At 40.6% G+C, this 19,308-nt stretch overlaps 1 protein-coding gene across 2 annotated transcripts in view; it reads right to left on the bottom strand.

Annotated features, from left to right (window-relative positions):
- Positions 1 to 19,308, bottom strand: part of LOC137306421 (regulator of G-protein signaling 20-like) — a 175,589-nt gene that overhangs the window by 15,429 nt on the left and 140,852 nt on the right. The window contains exon 3 of one of the 2 annotated variants that reach the window (XM_067975607.1): positions 12,295 to 12,381. In XM_067975607.1, the coding sequence (XP_067831708.1) occupies positions 12,295 to 12,381 (87 nt within the window). The remainder of the gene's footprint in view (positions 1 to 12,294; positions 12,382 to 19,308) is intronic. The other variant, XM_067975616.1, reaches the window with a different exon arrangement.

Below are 19,308 nucleotides of genomic sequence, written 5' to 3'. Positions count from 1 at the left end.
ACTGGATTTATGCCAGTGCAAATCCTGCCCACTGAATAAAATTCACATGTAATGATGGGATTTGTGGAACAAAGAAGTTTTTTTTCTTTAAATTCCATGTGGTAGGACTAGGTCATCTAACCATCATCTCAATACAATGTATTATGTTTTAAACTGAGTTTGTTAAATATTTTTGCAAATTGATGTTGGATTTCAAACTCTGAATTTGATTGCAGAACTTTGCTGTTATTGATAGGCTTAAAGTGGTTGTTTTCGGTACCTTGCACTTAATCATAAAAATGTCACCTAATAAATGAAGCTTGCAGGACTGTAAAGGTAAATTCACTGATTCTGTGCTGCCAGCGAGAGTCGTGCTCGAAGGAAGCGTGGGTAGGAAATGAACTCTACCGTGTCGATTCTCGAACCCACACTTCTTTCGGGTTTGCCTCTTGACTGACAGCGTGGGATCAGTGAACTTATCCCACAGAGTGTTCAGGAAATATCAATGGAAATTCACCAATCCTGTGCTCCCATTGGAAAGCTGTGCTTAAAGGGGTTGGGGAATTGTGTTTAAAGGGAGTGTGAGTAGATAATAGGGCTATAACACTGTAAGAAAAAAAAACTTCAATTTGTATGATGCTTTTTCACATTTCTCAAATGCTTCACACAAATTCATTTTTGAAATGTGGTGACAAACATGGCAACCAATTTGTGCACAGCAAGATTTTACAGGCAGCAATAAGATGAATGACTAGTTTGATATTTTTTGAGGCAAGAATGTAGGCCACAACACTGGGAGTTCTTCCAGTCTTCTTTGCGTAATGCCAAAGGATCTTTAACATGCACCTGAACAGCCAGACAGGGTCTTGGTTTGATGTCTCATTTAAAGGACAGCACCACTAATAATGAAGCAACCTCTCACTACCACACTGAAGTATCAGCTTAGATTATGTTCTCAAATTCTGTTAGATTACATGCTCAAATCCCGGAGTAGTATTTGAACTCACAATTTTCTAACTCAGAGGCAAGAGTGCTACCAGCTAAGCCAAGTTGACACTGCAAGCCTGATTCTCCTTGTAATTGTGGCTTCAGTGAATTCGCCTAGTAAAGTAAACAGGAAAGAAGGTGGTTTAGGCTCTATACCTCAGGAATACTTGGGAGGTTAAAGAAGTTGATCCGATGGGAGGTGGAAAGTTATACAATGAACTACTCCCATTGGACATATTTAACATAGGAAAAAAACTAACACTAGAGTTTGCCACGGACAACCTGATCAGACTAAGAAGTCAGTTTATTCTATGAATGAAATAACTTATATTATATAGCACCTTTCATGTCCTCAGGATGTTTCAAAGTGCTTCACAGCTTAAAAAAAAAGTACTTTTGAAGTGTAGTCACTGCTTTAATGAAGGCAAACATGGCAGCCAATTTGTGTGCAACAAGGTCTCACAAACAGCAATGAGGTAAAGGACCAGATAATCTGTTTTAGCTGTGTCAGTTGAGGGATAAATGTTAGCCAGGACAACTCCCCTGCCCTGCTCTTCTTCAAAGAGTACAATAGGATCTTTTGCATTCACTTGAGCAAGCAGACAGGGCCTCAATTTAATATCTCATCCAAAAGACAGCATTTTGTCACTGTAGCATCCCCTCAGTACTGCACTGGAATCTCAACCTAGCTTATGTGCTGAAGTCTCTGGGGTGAGGCTTGAACCCGAAACCTTCTGGGTCACAGGTGCTACCAATGAGCCAATCCTGACACCCATGCAGGGATACGAATGATGCAAGATAACAGGAAGGCTATTTTAATAGAGGGCGTCAACCAATTGAATATAAATTGGGACACCTAAGTTCTTTGAGTACTAAAGGGGAGATTTTCTATTTTGATGCCCCTAGGAATTAAAATTAATATATGGAAAATGACCCCATAAGTGCTTACTTTCTCCAGGTATTCAGTAAGGAACACAACAGCAACATGCCTGCCACAATTACTGATAATCCAAGTAGAATTAATGCCTTCAATGTCAATGAATTGGAGGTCGTAGACAGTTTAACAGGGATTTAAACAAATAAATTCCCAGGGATACTACGAGAAAAAAAGGAAGAGATTTGTAGGCCAAGATTTTCATTTTTGTGCTTGCCAGCCTGCAATTTTCCTCTCGTTAAAAGGTATGGGTGGAAAATCCCGGGATGGTGAGTGCAGAAGCAGAAAATTCCAGCCATCAGGTCTTGATGATAGTTATGAATGCTGCGAATGTCTTGCCAGATTGGAAACAGCATAAAGTGTGAACCGTTTTCAAAGAGATCAAAACAGATACAGAAAACAACCGACCCACCAGCCTCGTATCAGTATCCGGTAAAATAGTGGAATTGATTATAAGAGTAAATTTAAGTATTACATGTATGTTAATAACCTGATAAATAGCAGCCAACATGTATTCAGAAGGGGAAGATCCAACCACCTTGATTTTCTTTTGAGGAATTGACATCCCAAGTGGACGGTGGCAAACCCTAGAATATGCCCTACCTAAAGTACTGCACATGGGAGGAAAAAGTGGATGACATAAGCATTCCATGAACAGCGTTGAAGGAGCTAAGGGTATAAGATGAAAGTATTACACAGAAACAGGCCATTCGGCTCATCAAGTCCGTGCCGGTTCTCTGCATAAGTCTCCTCTCACTCTAATGACCTCTTTCCACCCTGCCCCCAAATCTCTCTCTTCCCATCTCGCTCATTTTTGCATCATGTGAATGTGTTAATGCTATCTGCTTCAACTACTCCATGTGGCAGTGAGATCCACATTCTCACCACTCTTTGTGTGATGAATTTATGTGATCTGTTAATGGCTATCTTATATTTATGCTGTCTTATCCTGGACTCACCCACAAGTGGAAACAATTTCTTCATGTCCGCCCTATCGAGACCCTTAATAATTTTAAAGACCTCTATCTGGTCTCCTCTCAGTTTTGTCCTTTCCAGAGAAAAAAGCCCCAGCCTGCTCAATCTTTTGTGATAGTTGCATCCTCTCAATTCTGGTAACATTGATTGTAATTTTTTTTCTGCACTTTCTCCAGTGTTTCAATATCTTGTGTGTAGTATGGAGACCAGAACTGCACTCAGTACTCCAAGTGTGGTCTAACCTAGGTTCTATATAAATGTAACATTACTTTCCATTTACTTGCATTTTATTCCTCCAGAATCCCAGTACTTTGTTTACATTTTTTTAGGGGCTTATCAACTTGCTAATCTACTTTTAGTGATTTATGTATATGTACTCCCTGATCTCTTTGCTCCTCTACCTCATTTAGTTTCTTACCTTCTAAGGAACAAGTGACTTCCTTATTCCTCCTACCAAAATGAACCATCTCACACTTCACTATGATGAAATTAATTTGCCATTTATCCAACCACTCTGCAAGCCTGTTTATATCTTCCTGTATTTTGGTGCACTCTTCCACATTATTAGTTGTACCCACCAATTTGGTATCACCTGCAAATTTTGACACCATACTTCCAATTTCTATATATGGTAAGCAACAGTGGTCTCAGCATGGATCTCTGCGGGGCACCAGTTCCCACCTTCTGGCAGCCCGAGAAACATAACCTTAAACCTTAACTCCTACCCTCGGTTTTCTGTTGTGTAGTCATCTTTCAATCCATTCAGCTACCTGATCCCTGACTCCACATACCCTGACCATGAAAACGTGATTTCTGCCACACGTCTGCTGAAGTTATGGTGGTGAAGCAGAAGAAGCTCCAAGGAAATTCACGCCCCTGGTTTCTCAGGCACAGTGGGGGACAATCAAACCCCAGAATTATGATTGCCTAAATACAAAAGAGACAGTCAAGCCCCGGAGTTGATGCAGAGAAAAGGCACAAGGCTGATCCCTAGCATCAAAGGATTGGGTTATGAGTAGAAACTGAAGAAAGTTGGGCTTTTCACCCTTGAGTCTAAGTCAGCCATAGCTTGGTTGGTAGCACTCTTATCTCTGAGTCAGAAGGTTATAGGTTCAAGTACCACTCCAGAGACTTGAGCACAAAATCTAGGCTGACTCTCCAGTGCAGTACTAAGGAAATGCTGCACTGTTGGATGTTATACCAAGGCCCTATCTGCCTTCTCAGGTGGACGTAAAAAGTCCCATGGCACTATTTCGAATAAGAGCAGGGGAGTTATCCCCGACAACCTAGCCAACATTTATCCCTCAACCAACACCACTAAAACAGATTATCAGGTCATTATTACATTGCTATGCTTGCTGTGCACAAATTGGCTGCCATGTTTCCTACATTACAACAGTGACTAAACTTTTTTTTTTAAAAGTACTTAATTGGCTGCAAAGCACTTTGGGAGGTCCTGAGGTCGTTAAAGACGCTATATAAATGCAAGTCTTTCTTGAGAGGAGGTAACACCAATGTGACCTAATAGATATATAGAAGATAGTAGATGGCAATAAAAAAGGTAAATCTGGAACACTCCTCCAAACTTAAATTGTGATAGGAAGACAAGATTCAAACTAGTAAAAAAACAAATTTAGGGCTTTACGTCAGGAAGATCTTTAGACAAAGTGGACCTATGGACAAATGGACCTATGGGCAGAATGGTGGAATCAGTTAGGAAATAGTTACTTCTATGATGCACGCACAGTAGATTATTTCTGGATGAATGAGTTAATATAGGCCAAATGGCCTTCCTCTTCTATATCTGTCTTGCGATGTGTAATTTATGTTGACTTCTAGAACAGGAGAAAATAAAAATGCTCAGTATTGGTCATCTATCATTTCAATGGAGATGGCAGATGTAAACAACCCTTCCAAAGGAACTGAGTCAGTTTTTCTCTTCTTGAATTCATGGAAATAAGCAGAAGGCAGTCCCTATCGAGGATCTAACATTCAAAGTGACTCTAAAATCTTCTTTTATCAGGCAATATTGATTAAAGAAACAATTACGGTTGTGAGGAGGGTTGATAAGTTAGAAGGATCATCAAATGAGGCCATATGGTTTGAGCTAAGGAACAAAAAAGGGGCAGTCTTACTACTGGGAGTGAACTATAGACTCCCAAACAGTCAGAGGGAGGCAAATATGTAGGCAAATTTCTGAGAAGTGCAAAAACAATATGGCAGTAATAGTAGGGGATTTCAACTACTCTAATATTAACTGGGATACAAATAGTGTGAAGAGTATAGGGGGCACAAAATTCTTAAATTGCATTCAGGAGAACTTTTTTAGCCAGCATATAGCAAGTCCAACAAGAGAGGAGGCAGTTCTGGATTTAGTTTTAGGAAATGAAGCTGGGCACGTGGAAGGAGTATCAGTGGGAGAGCATTTGGTGCTAGTGATCATAACTCAGTTGATTTAGCATAGTTATGGAAAAGGACAAAGATAGAACAGGAGTTCTCAATTGGGGAAAGGCCAATTTTACTAAGCTGAGAAGTGATTTGGCAAAAATGGACTGGAAACAGCTACTTGAAGGTAAATCAGTGTCAGAGCAGGGGGAGATTCAAGGGGTTCAGAGTAAACATGTTCCCACAAAGAAAAAGGGTGGGACTGCCAAATCTAGAGCCCCCTGGATATCAAGGAACATACAGGGTAAGATAAGGCAGAAAAGGAAAGCTTATGTCAGACACCGAGAGCGCAATACTACAGAAAGCCTAGAGGAGTATAGAATGTGCAGGGGTGAAATTAAAAAGAAAATTAGGAAAGCAAAGATAGGGCATGAAAAAATATTGGCAAGTAAAATCAAGGAAAATCCAAAGATGTTTTATAAACATTACGAGCAAGAGGATAACTAAGGAAAGAGTAGGGCCTATTAGAGACCAAAGAGATAACCCATGTGTTGAGGCAGAAGATGTTGGTATGGTTCTTAATGAATACTTTGCATCTGTCTTCACAAAAGAGAGGGATGATGCAGACATTGTAGTTAAGGAGGAGGAGTCTGAAATATTGGATGGGAAAAACTTAGTGAGAGAGGAAGTAGTAGGGGAATAGCATCTTTGAAAGTAGATAAATCACCAGGCCCAGATGAAATGTATCCCAGGCTGTTAAAAGAAGCAAGGGAGGAAATAACGGAGGCTCTGACCATTATTTTCCAATCCTCACTGGATACAGGCGTGGTGCCGGAGGATTGGAGGACTGCTAACACTGTACCGTTGTTTAAAAAGGGAGAGAAGGATAGATCAAGAAATTACAGGCCAGTTAGTCTAACCTCGGTGGTGGGCAAATTATTGGAATCAATTCTGAGGGACAGGATAAACCGTCACTGAGAAAGGCACAGATTAATCAAGGACAGTCAGCATGGATTTATTAAGGGAAGGTTGTGTCTAACTAACTTGATTGAATTTTTTGAGGAGATAACAGGGAGGGTCGACGAGGGTAGTGCATTTGATATAGTCTACATGGATTTTAGCAAGGCTTTTGACAAAGTCCCACGTGGCAGACTGGTCAAGAAAGTAAAAGCCCTTGGGATCCAAGGGAAAGTGGCAAGTTGGATCCAAAATTGGCACAGTGGCAGGAAATAAAAGGTAATGGTCGACGGGTGTTTTTGTGACTGGAAAGCTGTTTCCAGTGGGGTTCCGCAGGGCTCAGTACTAGGTCCCTTGCTTTTTGTGCTATATATTAATGATTTGGACTTAAATGTAGGGGGCATGAATAAGAAGTTTGCAGATGCTACAAAAATTGGCCATGTGGTTGATAGTGAGGAGGAAAGCTGTAGACTGCAGGAAGATATCAATGGACTGGTCAGGTGGGCAGAAAAGTAGCAAATGGAATTCAATCCGGAGAAGTGTGAGGTAATGCATTTGGGGAGGGCAAACAAGGCAAGGGAATACACAATAAATGGGAGGATACTGAGAGGTGTAGTGGAAGTGAGGGATCTTGGAGTGCATGTCCACAGATCCCTAAAGATAGCAGGACAGGTTGATAAGGTGATTAAGAAGGCATACGGGATCCTTTCCTTTATTAGCCGAGGCACAGAATATAAGAGCAGAGAGGTTATGCTAGAACTGTATAAAACACTAATTAGGCCACAGCTTGAGTACTGTGTACAGTTCTGGTCACCGCATTACAGGAAGGATGTAATTGCGCTAGAGAGGATACAGAGGAGATTTACGAGGATGTTGCCAGCACTGGATAATTTTAGCTATGAGGAAAGATTGGATAGGCTGGGGTTGTTTTCTTTGGAACAGAGGAGGCTGAGGGGTGATTTAATTGAGGCGTACAAAATTATGAAGGGCCTAAATAGAGTGGATAGGAAGGACCTATTTGCCTTAACAGAGGGATCAATAACCGGGGGGATAGATTTAATGTGATTAAAAGAAGGATTAGAGGGGAGCTGAGGAAAAATTTTTTCACCCAGGGGGTGGTGGGGGTCTGGAACTCACTGCCTGAAAGGGTGATAGAGGCAGAAACCCTCATCACATTTAAAAAGTACCTGGATATGCACCTGAAGTGCCATAACCTACAAGGCTATGGACCAAATGCTGGAAAGTGGGATTTGGCTGGGAGCTCATTTTCGGCCGGCGAGGACACCATGGGCCGAATGGCCTCCTTCTGTGCCATAAATTTTCTATGATTCCATGATTCTTAGAGAAAGATATAAACAGACCATTAAAGTTCTACTCTTCCCCCATTAAATCAGTAAATTGTAAGATTGTAAATGCGGACATTAGCCTGACAATACTGTACTTCTATCTATAGCTTCAAAACTGGACAGACATCTGTCCATATATTTTGCGGAGGCACTATCCCCACCAGAAGTGTGGAAAGAAGGAATTTTTGTTTGTCTAATGTGATGAGTGCTGATCCTGCTCTGATTTCTGGGTCTACGCTTACCTGAATAATGTGGGTGAGCTCATCTGTTAGAGGTGGGAAATAGTGTGCTCATCCAGGCTTTAATTACCTGCAGCAGCTTAAAGGTGCTAGCATTATCAGGGGATTTTTTGCTAATGACCACAACAACAATGTATTTCATACAATATCGGAAACATTTTTTGCAGGGTACAAAGCCCTTCAATTGACTGATGGAGATGTGCAAGCACTCCCACAGGAGGACAGGCACAAGAGGGAGGCCTTCTGTGTAATGGAGAGACAGAGTGCAACAATGAGGGCAGCTAGAGACCAGTGGAAGTCAGTGGCCAATGCATACACTATGAACTCCACAACCCCACACCTTCTCAGCGCAGGAAGTTTAATAACCTAACCAGGCCAGGCAATGTAAGGAATCCACCACATAGTTTAAGAATATACCCTACTTTGTATGTTTGACAACTCCAATGACCTCCCTTCATAACATATTAAGGCGCTTTAAATGCTTTGCCAGGAGGGGCTGTTACTTTGTATGTAAAAGAAGAATTGAAGGTAAGGGAAACAACTTAATCTGGAGTTAGTAGGGTCAAGGTAGAGACATTATGGATTGAGATAAATGAAAAGACATTGAAGAAGCTATTTGTTGATCACAAGTCACCAAGTCAGAGTGAGGCTAAGGATGCTGAACAATGCGACCAGAATATGGAGGTATATTTGAACATGAATATAACTGTCATGGGGATTTTAATCTAACAGGAATTAACTGGGAGGACTACAGTGGGAAAAGGAGCAAAAAGGGCAGATTCTGCAATCCTGTGCTCTAAGTGGGGACCTGTACTGGCAGGGAGTGCATTGTTGGAAATCATGCGAAGGTGGCCTTTAATTTTTTTACCCATTAATTTTAATGGTTGGGAAATCATGGGCTGCTTACCCACAACTCGCTCCGTACAAGCATTGCACCCTACTAGTAGCTCTGAATCAGGTCTAATATTCTATGTGATCTTGTATTTCTGAAACTAATTGGATCAATGACTTCTTTCTTCCCCTTATAAAATGTTGTATATTAACTGTGCCAAATTTAATTTTAAAAAATATCTTTTTTGTGTAATTTGTTGATTAGATGTTCTGTTAATTTCATAGTTGAAATTGAACCTGAATGGTCTCGTCACTAAAATGCCTCTGCCTTTGAAATCATTTGACTTACTTAGATGATTAACTGCTTTGGTATGTGCAGCATATTTTTATTTGAAAATACACAATTATTCACTTTTAGGTGTAATAATTATCTGTCTTTTCAGTTGCAATAGTCCCAACTTTTCTCTGTTCCTTAAATCCTTCCTTAGGATGATCAAACACCCCCGAAGAGAGTGACAACTGACTTGCATAATATGAAATTGAACTCTGTGCTTACTATGGGCTAACTGAAATTGAATAAAAATTATATATTTGTTTTTAATACACAGTGGTAAATAATAGAATATTGAGTGTACACTACATATAAAAGTGATCTTTCTAACTCACTTAATTTTTATCACTTGTGGCATATTCGCTTCATGCATATTCGCTTTTTTTGCATCTTTATTCTTCCAACTTACTCTACTTTGTAAATCAATGTTGAAATGCTACCTTATTAACAATCTTTGATTTCAGACAATTATGCATCACCCTAACAGAAACTAAATATTTTCTGAAGACAAGAAAAGTGACTATTTTCAAACTGGGCCATTGAAAGTCGCTATTACATACTGCATAACTTTGAAATTCCACATTATTGAAGAAACACACTTGCCTGTTTTATGATTAATACAATTAAAACACTAACATTTGTTTTGTAATTTATTCATGTGTAATTAGCAATACCTAATTTCTTTATACTCCCAGGAGCTACTGTATGATTTTATATAAACAAAATGAAATCAGCCTGTGATTTTATGAATTGGCAAACAAAGCATATTGTATTCCATGTTCCTCATTCAGGACATCTGGCCTGGAAAAATCCATGCCAGGATATAGATTTCCATAGATTTCTTGCTGGTTCCATAGAATACTTCAAGGAGTGGAGTGTGAAGGAAAAAGAAAATTACCTCTATGTTTATCATTATATACTATAGCCTTCTTTTATGTTGACTTTCCCACAAGCTTCCTCATCAGCCTTGGTTAAGAAAGAAGTTAATTAACTTGGGTTAAAGTAAAATTAATGATACTGGACCATTAGCGGTGGAATCCTATTTAAGTTGCATATATAACTTGAAGGTACTTGCAACACAGAATGTAAAAGGATAATTGAATCATTCTCTTTAGTTCTGTTGGATCCAGATCTATAACAAACAAAGAATGTAGATTACTATACCTCACTAATTAAGAACATAAGAACATAAGAAATAGGAGCAGGAGTAGGCCAATCGGCTCTTCGAGCCTGCTCCGCCATTCAATAAGATCATGGCTGATCTGATCCTAACCTCAAATCTAAATTCATGTCCAATTTCCTGCCCGCTCCCCGTAACCCCTAATTCCCTTTACTTCTAGGAAACTGTCTATTTCTGTTTTGAATTTATTCAATGATGTAGCTTCCACAGCTTCCTGGGGCAGCAAATTCCACAGACCTACCACCCTCTGAGTGAAGAAGTTTCCCCTCATCTCAGTTTTGAAGGAGCAGCCCCTTATTCTAAGATTATGCCCCCTAGTTCTAGTTTCGAACATCCACCCGATCAAGCCCCTTCACAATCTTATATGTTTCAATAAGATCGCCTCTCATTCTTCTGAACTCCAATGAGTAGAGTCCCAATCTACTCAACCTCTCCTCATATGTCCGCCCCTCATCCCCGGGATTAACCGAGTGAACCTTTTCAAAATTTCTATATCCTGAATACAGTATCCCATTTATCTAATGCCTTATTTGTATTGGCTGTTCAGTGATGTCCTGGAAACAGTAGTTTCCCCCAGAACATCAATAAAATAAACTTGTGTATCTGAACACAAGTTTTATTGAGGAAGTTGGTAAAAAAGTAAACACATTTTACCGGAGTAAATAAGTTAGTCCACAGTAAATAAATCAGTAGTTTTGACTGAGCTAAAAATTTCTACCAACAGATGTTTACATGAGATTTTGCCATGGTAATATTTTACTAATAATTTAAGATAAGATTTTATGCCCCGTGTTATTGAGAAATTTCACCCATTAAAATTAGCCATTTTTCATACCAAATTAAAACAATTGCGGGCTGATTTTAACTTTCAGTGGTAGTGGAAAATGAGTGGTAGTGGCTCTACCGCCCGTTATACACCCCGTCCTATTTTCCACAATGGAAAGGAAAACTAGGTGAGGTGTATAATGGGAGGCTGTTCCGCTACCATCCGTGATCCGCTACCACCTATTTTCCACCACCATCGAAAGTTAAAACAACCTTTTAATTTTTACCCGACTACTAAAATACACACATGTAAAATATAACATAAAATGCTCAGTTTTTAATGTGATGTTTCACACTGATCACTCATTGTACCACCAATTACAGTTCAGCCACATTTGGGAGCTATAGGGGTAGATTTTAACTGTCAGCAAGCACGGAAAGCAGGCGGCGGTGGATGGGCCGCCCATTATACACCCTGTTCTATTCTCCTTTCCATTGAAGTCAATGGGGTCAATTTTCATTTTCGGCAGTGACGGGAAACGGGCGGTAAAGGAAAATCAGGCAGGATGTATCAGGGGCCTTTCTATTGTTTCTCAGAGGTGGTATTCTGCCACCGCCGAAAGTTAAAATCGACCTCTATGTAATGTTGTTCTCACTGACTCTCTCCATCACCCAGTTTAATATACACCCATTATAATATCACCTCTGAACCCAACATCTTGACTGCTGCCAATTGCAGCTTGTTGAGAGCAGTTAACAAAATAATAAAACTGCACGATCAGTACTAACGAGTACTAATCAGTAATAACAAATGAAAAGTAAATTGAGGAAGGCATGTTTGTTCCTCTGAGCTGTTGCCTGTTTGACAAAGGAATGGGAGTAAAACATTCAAGTAACTGTGGTGCTGCTAAGTGAAGAGCATTGTGCCATAACAGAGAAGCACTCTAGACATACAAAGAAACATAAAGGCTGAAAATCAAGTTATGATGAAAGATCCTACTCAAAATATGAACCTATTTATCTCTTTCAGGTGCTGTATAGTTCTAGCGTTTTCTGTTTTCATTACAGAAACACTGGGGTAGATTTTTTACTTTTTCTTGAAGTCAATGGAAAGGGACATCGAGCCAGGTATATAACAGGCGGTCGATCGGCTACCACCCATTTTCTGCCCCCACCAAAAGTTAATGTCTACTCACTGTATTTAGTTGGAGCTTTAGCTTCAGGGAAACATTGTAGACTTTCTGTAACACAGTCAACATCATAAAATATTTGCGGTCTGGTGTAAAAATACACCTGTTTTCACTTCATTCTGTTTTAATAGCACTGAGCACAGAACAAAGACAATAGTTTCAGTGCAAGTAGAAATTGGTTAAAGAATAATGTACCTTTCTTCACAGTTTGGCAGGCTTTCTCCTCTAGCTTCCTGAGACATTCTTCTTGCTCGTTCATCATCTTCATTCCTAACAGTAAGACTGCAAGGTAGTAAATAAAATCATTTTATCTAGGTACAGGAGCAGATGGCAATGGTGTGTTACTCACAAAAGAAATTCAGGCTGATCAATAGTAATCTTCTTGATTACTGAAAATTAGGATAGGGAGGGATCTCCAAAGTGTTTTTTCTAGGCTAATGCAATTGTTTGCAAAATCAAAAACAATCATCGGCGATTTTATCTGGCCTTGATGTTAGTACAAGAAAAATTTAATTGCAAATAGTAATCATTTATTACCAGTTGTGATAATAGCAAGCTAGCCAATTGGAAGCAGCTTTATTATTTGTAATATGCATTAATTGATCTCCCTTGGCTTTGCTCACAGACAAAAGGAAAAATAGTTATGTCTATCTCTCGCTTCCTCTTCTAGTAATGATCTCTTGTGACTCGCTCATTTTCTATTGTTGTCTCTATGTCTTCCACTTTCTGTCTCCCACTTTGCACAAGGTTGTCCTTCCCTCAGTCTTCTCTCTCTTCTGTACATCTCCAACTCTATGAATTCCTGTCATTCTTTGCGCGTCTCTCTTTCTCTGTCTGCCTTTATGTCTTTAAAATCATAGAATCATAGAATTTAACATCACAGAAGACTATTCAGTCAATAGTGTCTGTACTTGCTGTCTGACAAAGCTATCCACTCAGTCACATTCCCCTGCTCTTTTACATTTTTCTTTTTCAAATTGTTATCCACCTAAGTTCTAAAAGCTAGCATAGATTTTGTTGCCCCCAATGTTTCTGGGAGGGCATTCCACGTCCTAACAACCCTCTGTATAAAGAAATTCTCCTAACTTTGCCCTTATGTTCTTTTGATGATGATCTTAAATTCATGCCCTCTAGTTACTGACTCACCAACTGGTGGTAATAATTATCCCTTATTTATCTTATCAGGAGCCAGACCTGCTCTGCTCGGGATTCCTAAGCGGTCGCTGGGTGACTGCCACCAAAAGGTCAGTGTTATTACAAACAAATACAAAAAAACCCAATAAAATCATTCCGGTGTTCCCCCGACTCCACAGTATACCGATCACCACCCCACCTGTTGCCACTCCACCCCCCCCCCCACCACCGCAGGACTTACCTTCGGGCCATGACCAGCAAGGCAAGCTGCCTGAAATTCATTTCTTCAAATGGGCAAGCTGCCTGTGGTGATACGACAAGTGCCGGCAGCTTTCCCAATTAATATTAAGACATAATTCTGGGCTGGCCTCCGGCCTCCCTGTTCGGGTGTGTGTTGTGGCCCTATTGCTGTCTTTGCACCTGAATCCGGGAGCCGATGAATTTATACCCCGTGTCTTTTTATAACTAAAGCCTCTCATCCCTGATATCCTAATATGTCTTCTGTACATTCTCCATGACCTTGACATCCTTCCTAAAGTATAGTGTTCAAAACTGGACAAAGTATTCTAACTACAGCTTAATCATTCATTAGTATAGGTGGTAACTATATGATCACACAATTAGTATGGAGCAACGGCAATACTGGAATAATAAACTTTCAAATTTTCATGGGAGATTGATGAGTTGCATAAGCAAGTTACTCGATGACTTGCCATGTGATTCTTTTAACTATTGTGGGGCAGCAGCCTGATTCTTTTTAGTGCTTCACTGATTATCCAGTTCAGCCAGTATACACATGTAAAGGTTTGTTCTGGCAAAACAATAACAAGAAAATTGGTTAATGTTGTTAGATGGGAATTTGATAATGGAGAAGGCTTCACTTTTTGATTTCTTTTTCATTTTTAACTTGTGATCCTTTCATAGCGAACTTCAAAAAATCTTCATTGAAATTCTTGATTCCATTCGACAGCACTACAATTCTTAATTTTACAGAAACAACTGGACCTCTCAAATGGTCCACATTGCACATACATATTGCAAGTTCATACTTGTTTCCTGGAGTGCTTGTGACTCGATTTGTTTAATTTCGGTGAACTGACTACTTTCTGGTGCATCCTGAACTTTCACAAAATTTTAGCTCCTAAATTAAATGACTTCTTTTGTTATTTTCTCCATTCTTTAAATCTTCCAACCTCCAAATTAAATGCCATTCCTGGCCAAGGAAATGGACAGCCTTTGCCAATGCCATTGTCACTGGAGATTGAAGAGGTGCATAAGCAAGTGATTCATGACAACCTGCCCTGTGACTATTTTTTTCTGCTTGTTTAGCGCCTCACTGTTACTTCATTGTGTAGGGATATATTAGCATTTCTACAGTGCTGTTCACATACAGAAAGACTGTGGAGGTCAAAAGAGACTTAGGGGTCCATGTACATAGATCATTAAAATGTCATGGGCAGGTACAGAAAATAATCAAAAAGGCTAATGAAATGCTGGCCTTTATATCTAGAGAGCTAGAATACAAGGGGATAGAAGTTTTGCTACAGATATACAAAGCCCTGGTTAGACCACACCTGGAGTATTGTGTTCAGTTCTGGGCACCGCACCTTAGGAAGGATATATTGGCCTAGGAGGGAGTGCAGCGTAGATTTACTAGAATGATACCTGGACTCCAAAGGTTAAATTACGAGGAGAGATTACACAAACTAGGGTTGTAGTCCCTAGAATTTAGAAGATTAAGGGGTGATTTGATCAAAGTTTTCAAGATATTAAGGGGAACTGATAGGGTAGATAGAGAGAAGCTATTTCCGCTGGTTGGGGAGTCTAGGACTAGGGGACATGGCCTAAAAATGAGAGCCAGGACTTTCAGGAGCGAAGTTAGGAAAGACTTCTACATGCAAAGGGTGGTATAAGTTTGGGACTCTCTTCCGCAAACGACAGTTGATGCTAGCTCAATTGTTAATTTTAAATCTGAGATTGATAGATTTTTGTTAACAAAAGGTATTAAGGGCTATGGGGCTAAGGCGGGTATATGGAGTTAGGTCACAGTTCAGCTATTATCTCATTGAATGGCAGAACATGCTCGAAGGGCTAAATGGCCTACTCCTGTTCCTATGTTCCTATGACATGTCAGAGTGCTTTATGGTCCGATGAACAAAAAATTAACACTGAACAAGAGGGAGAAAAGGGAAGAAGGGCGAAAGCACAATCAAGGTGAAGGCTCTAACAGATTTTAGACACCAGGCAGAGAGATAACAAGGCAGACTTGTTAAGGGAAGGCTTTCCAGAGGGTGGAGGTGTAGTAGCTGCAGGAGCGGCAGCTGATGGAGCAAAGGAAGTGGGAACAAGGAGTAAACCAATATCGGAGGAGCAGAGATGGGGTGGGGTAAAGCCATAGGGGTATATGTAGGTGAGGGCAAGAATCTTAAAATCAATGAATTCCTCATCCTCTCCTTCAAATCCCTACCAAACCTAACATCGAACCGTGTCCTACCATTCTGTGCCTACCACAGGCTTTTCTATCTCAATTATTAACATAACACATTTTTACAACATGGAACCAAATTGATGGCTGTCATGTTTCTGATATTATAAATGTATGCTAACTTGAAAATATTACTGAATTAAAGCTTTTCTTTTTGATTGCACTAATAAAACAAAAACAGCCTGCTGGAATGAGGCTGCTACTAATCAATATTAGTAGCCAGATGCCAGCAGTTATGCTTCAAACCTAAAAATTTTAAAATCTATAAGAAGCAAGCAACATTTCTCAAGAATAGAATGTTTTCTTTTTAAATTCTACTCGGATATCCCTGCTCTACGGCAGTAGTGCAGTGGGGCGAGACTTTAGTGCACCGATGGAGAAAGCGTTAGATCCTGTCCCAAATTGCCTTTGTAGCCTCGATTATTAATTCTGTCACTACACCAAATCTATTAAACAATTTGGAATCATAGAATCATAGAAAGGTTACAGCACAAAAGGAGGCCATTCGGCCCATTGAGTCCGTGCCGACTCTATACGAGAGCAATCCAGCTAGTCCTGCTCTCCCGCCCTATCCCTGTAGCCCTGCAAATTTTTTCCTTTCAAGTACTTACCCAGTCCCCTTCTGAAGGCCATGATTGAACCTGCCTCCATCACCCCTCGGGCAGTGCATTCCAGATCCTAACCACTCATATTTTCATAGCAAGGTTACAGCACAGAAGGAGGTCATTCGGCCCATCGAGTCCGCGCCAGCTCTATGCAAGAGCAATCCTGCTAGTCCCACTCCCTCGCTGTGTAAAGAAGATTTTCCTCATATCACCTGTGGTTCTTTTGCCAATCACCTTAACTCCATGTCCTCTGGATCTTGACCCTTCCGCCAATGGGAACAGTTTCTCTATATCTACTCTGTCTACACTCTTCATGATTTTGAATACCTCTGTCAAATCTCCTCTCAACCGTCTCTGTTCCAAGGAGAACAACCCCAGCTTCTCCAGTCTATCCACGTAACTAAAGCCCCTCATCCCTGGAATCATTCTAGTCAATCTCTTCAGCACCCTCTCTAAGGTCTTCACATCTTTCCTATTGTGGGGTGCCCAGAATTGGACACAATACTCCTGTTGTGGCCGAACCAGCGTTTTATAAAGTTTCATCATGACTTCCATACTTTTGTACTCTATGCCTCTATTTATAAAGCCCCTATGCTTTTTTGACCGTTTTCTCAACCTGCCCTGTCACCTTCAACGATTTGTGCACATATACCCCTAGATCTCTCTGTTCCTGTACCCCTTTTAGAGTTGTGCCCTCTAGTTTATATTGCCTTTCCTCGTTCTTTCTACCGAAATGTATCACTTTGCATTTTTCTGCGTTAAATTTCATCTGCCACGTGTCCGCCCATGCCACCGGCCTGTCTATATCTTCTTGAAGTCTATCACTATCCTCCTTACTGTTTACTACCCTCCAAGTTTTGTATCATCTGCAAATTTTGAAATTGTGCCCTGTACACCCAAGTCCAAGTCATTAATATATATCAAGGAAAGCAGTGGTCCCAGCACCGACCCCTGGGGAATGCCACTGTACACCTCTCTCCAGTCTGAAAAACAATCATTCACCACTACTCTCTGTTTCCTGTCACTTAGCGAACTCTGTATCCATGTTGCTGCTGCCCCCTTTATTCCATGGGCCACAATCTTGATCATAAGGCTACCATGCAGCACTTTATCAAACGCCTTTTGAAAGTTCATATGCACCACATCAACTGCATTGCCCTCATCTACCTTCTCTGTTACCTCATCAAAAAACTTTATGAAGTTAGTTAACAATTTGCCTTTAACAAATCCGTGCTGGCTTTCCCTAATCAATCCACCCTCGTCCAAGTGACTGTTAATTCTGTCCCAGATTATCGTTTCTAGAAGTTTCCCCACCACTGAGGTTAAACTGACTGGCCTATAGTTGCTGGGTTTATCCTTACACCTTTTTTTGAACAAGGGTGTAACATTTGCAATTCTCCAGTCCTCTGGCACCACCCTTGTATCTACGGATGTTTGGAAGATTATGGCCAGTACCTCGGCAATTTCCACCCTTGCTTCCCTCAGCAACCTAAGATGCATCCCATCAGACCAGGTGACTGATCTACTTTAAGTACAGCTAGCCTTTCAAATACCTCTTCTTTATCAATTTTTAGCCCATCCAGTATCTCAACTATATCTTCCTTTACGGAGACTCTGGCAGCATTTTCTTCCTTGGTAAAGACGGGTGCATTTAGTACTTCAGCCATTCCCTCTGCCTCCATGAGTTGATCTCTTTTATGGTCCCTAATCGGCCCCACCCCTCCTCTTATTACCCGTTTACATGCCTGTAGAAGACTTTTGGATTCCCTTTTATGTTGGCCGCCAGTCTATTCTCAGGGAGCTCTGGCTTTAGTTGCCCTACCTTTCTGCCTCGTGGGAATGTGCCTAGACTGTACCTGAACCATCTCCTCTTTAAAGGCTGCCCACTGTTCAATTAAAGTTTTGCCTGCCAATCTTTGATTCCAATTTACCCGGGCCAGATCTGTTCTCATCCCACTGAAATTGGCCCTCCTCCAATTGAGTATTTTTGCTTTAGAGTGGTCCATGTCCTTTTCCATTGCTATTCTGAACCTCATGATACTCTGATCGCTGCTCCCTAAATGCTCCTCCATTGACACTTGCTCCACTTGGCCCATCTCATTCCCTAGAACTAGGTCCAGCAATGCCTCCTTCCTCATTGGGCTGAAAACGTATTGGTTAAGAAAGTTATCCTGAACACATTTCAAAAATTCCTCCCCCTCTTTGCCCCTTATATTATTTTTGTTATCCCAGTCTATATTAGGATAGTTGAAGTCCCCAGTTATCACTTCTCTATAGCTTTTGCACTTCTCTGTAATTTCCCTGCAAATTTGCTCCTCCAAATCATTCCCAATAGTTGGTGGCTTAAAGAATAAACCCAGTAGTGTAATGACACCTCTTTTATTTCTTAACTCTAACCAAATAGATTCTGTCCTTGACCCCTCCAGGACATCCTCTCTCTTCAGTACTGCAATATTCTTCTTAATCAATACTGCCACCCCCACCCCCCTCATTTCTTTCCTTCCTTATCTTTCCCGAACACCTTGAATCCAGGACTATTTAGTACCCAATCCTGCCCTTTTTTGAGCCAGGTCCCCATTATTATCACAACATCGTATTCCCATGTGGCTATTTGTGCCTGCAGCTCACCAACCTTGTTTACTTTAACTTTCAATACTTACATACTGCTAATTGAGTTATTATTCTTGTCAAATTTATTCACTCAATAGGGGCCTACATAGCGTGGATAGGAAGGACCTATTTCCCTTAGCAGAGGGGTTAATAACCAGGTGGCATAGAATTAAAGTAATTGGTAGAAGGATTAGAGGGGAGCTGAGGAGAAATTCTTTCACCCAGAGAGTGGTGGGAGTCTGGAACTCGCTGCCTGAAAGGGTGGTAGAGGCAGAAACCCTTGTAGCATTTAAAAAGTACTTAGATATGCACTTGAAGTGGCTGAATGGGTTGAATTCCCAGGGTAGACTGGGAATTCCCCTGACACGTCCGATG

The sequence above is a fragment of the Heptranchias perlo genome, chromosome 3 (assembly GCF_035084215.1).
Source record: "Heptranchias perlo isolate sHepPer1 chromosome 3, sHepPer1.hap1, whole genome shotgun sequence".
Lineage (NCBI taxonomy): Eukaryota > Metazoa > Chordata > Chondrichthyes > Hexanchiformes > Hexanchidae > Heptranchias > Heptranchias perlo.
This window is presented reverse-complemented; position numbering and strand designations above follow the sequence as displayed.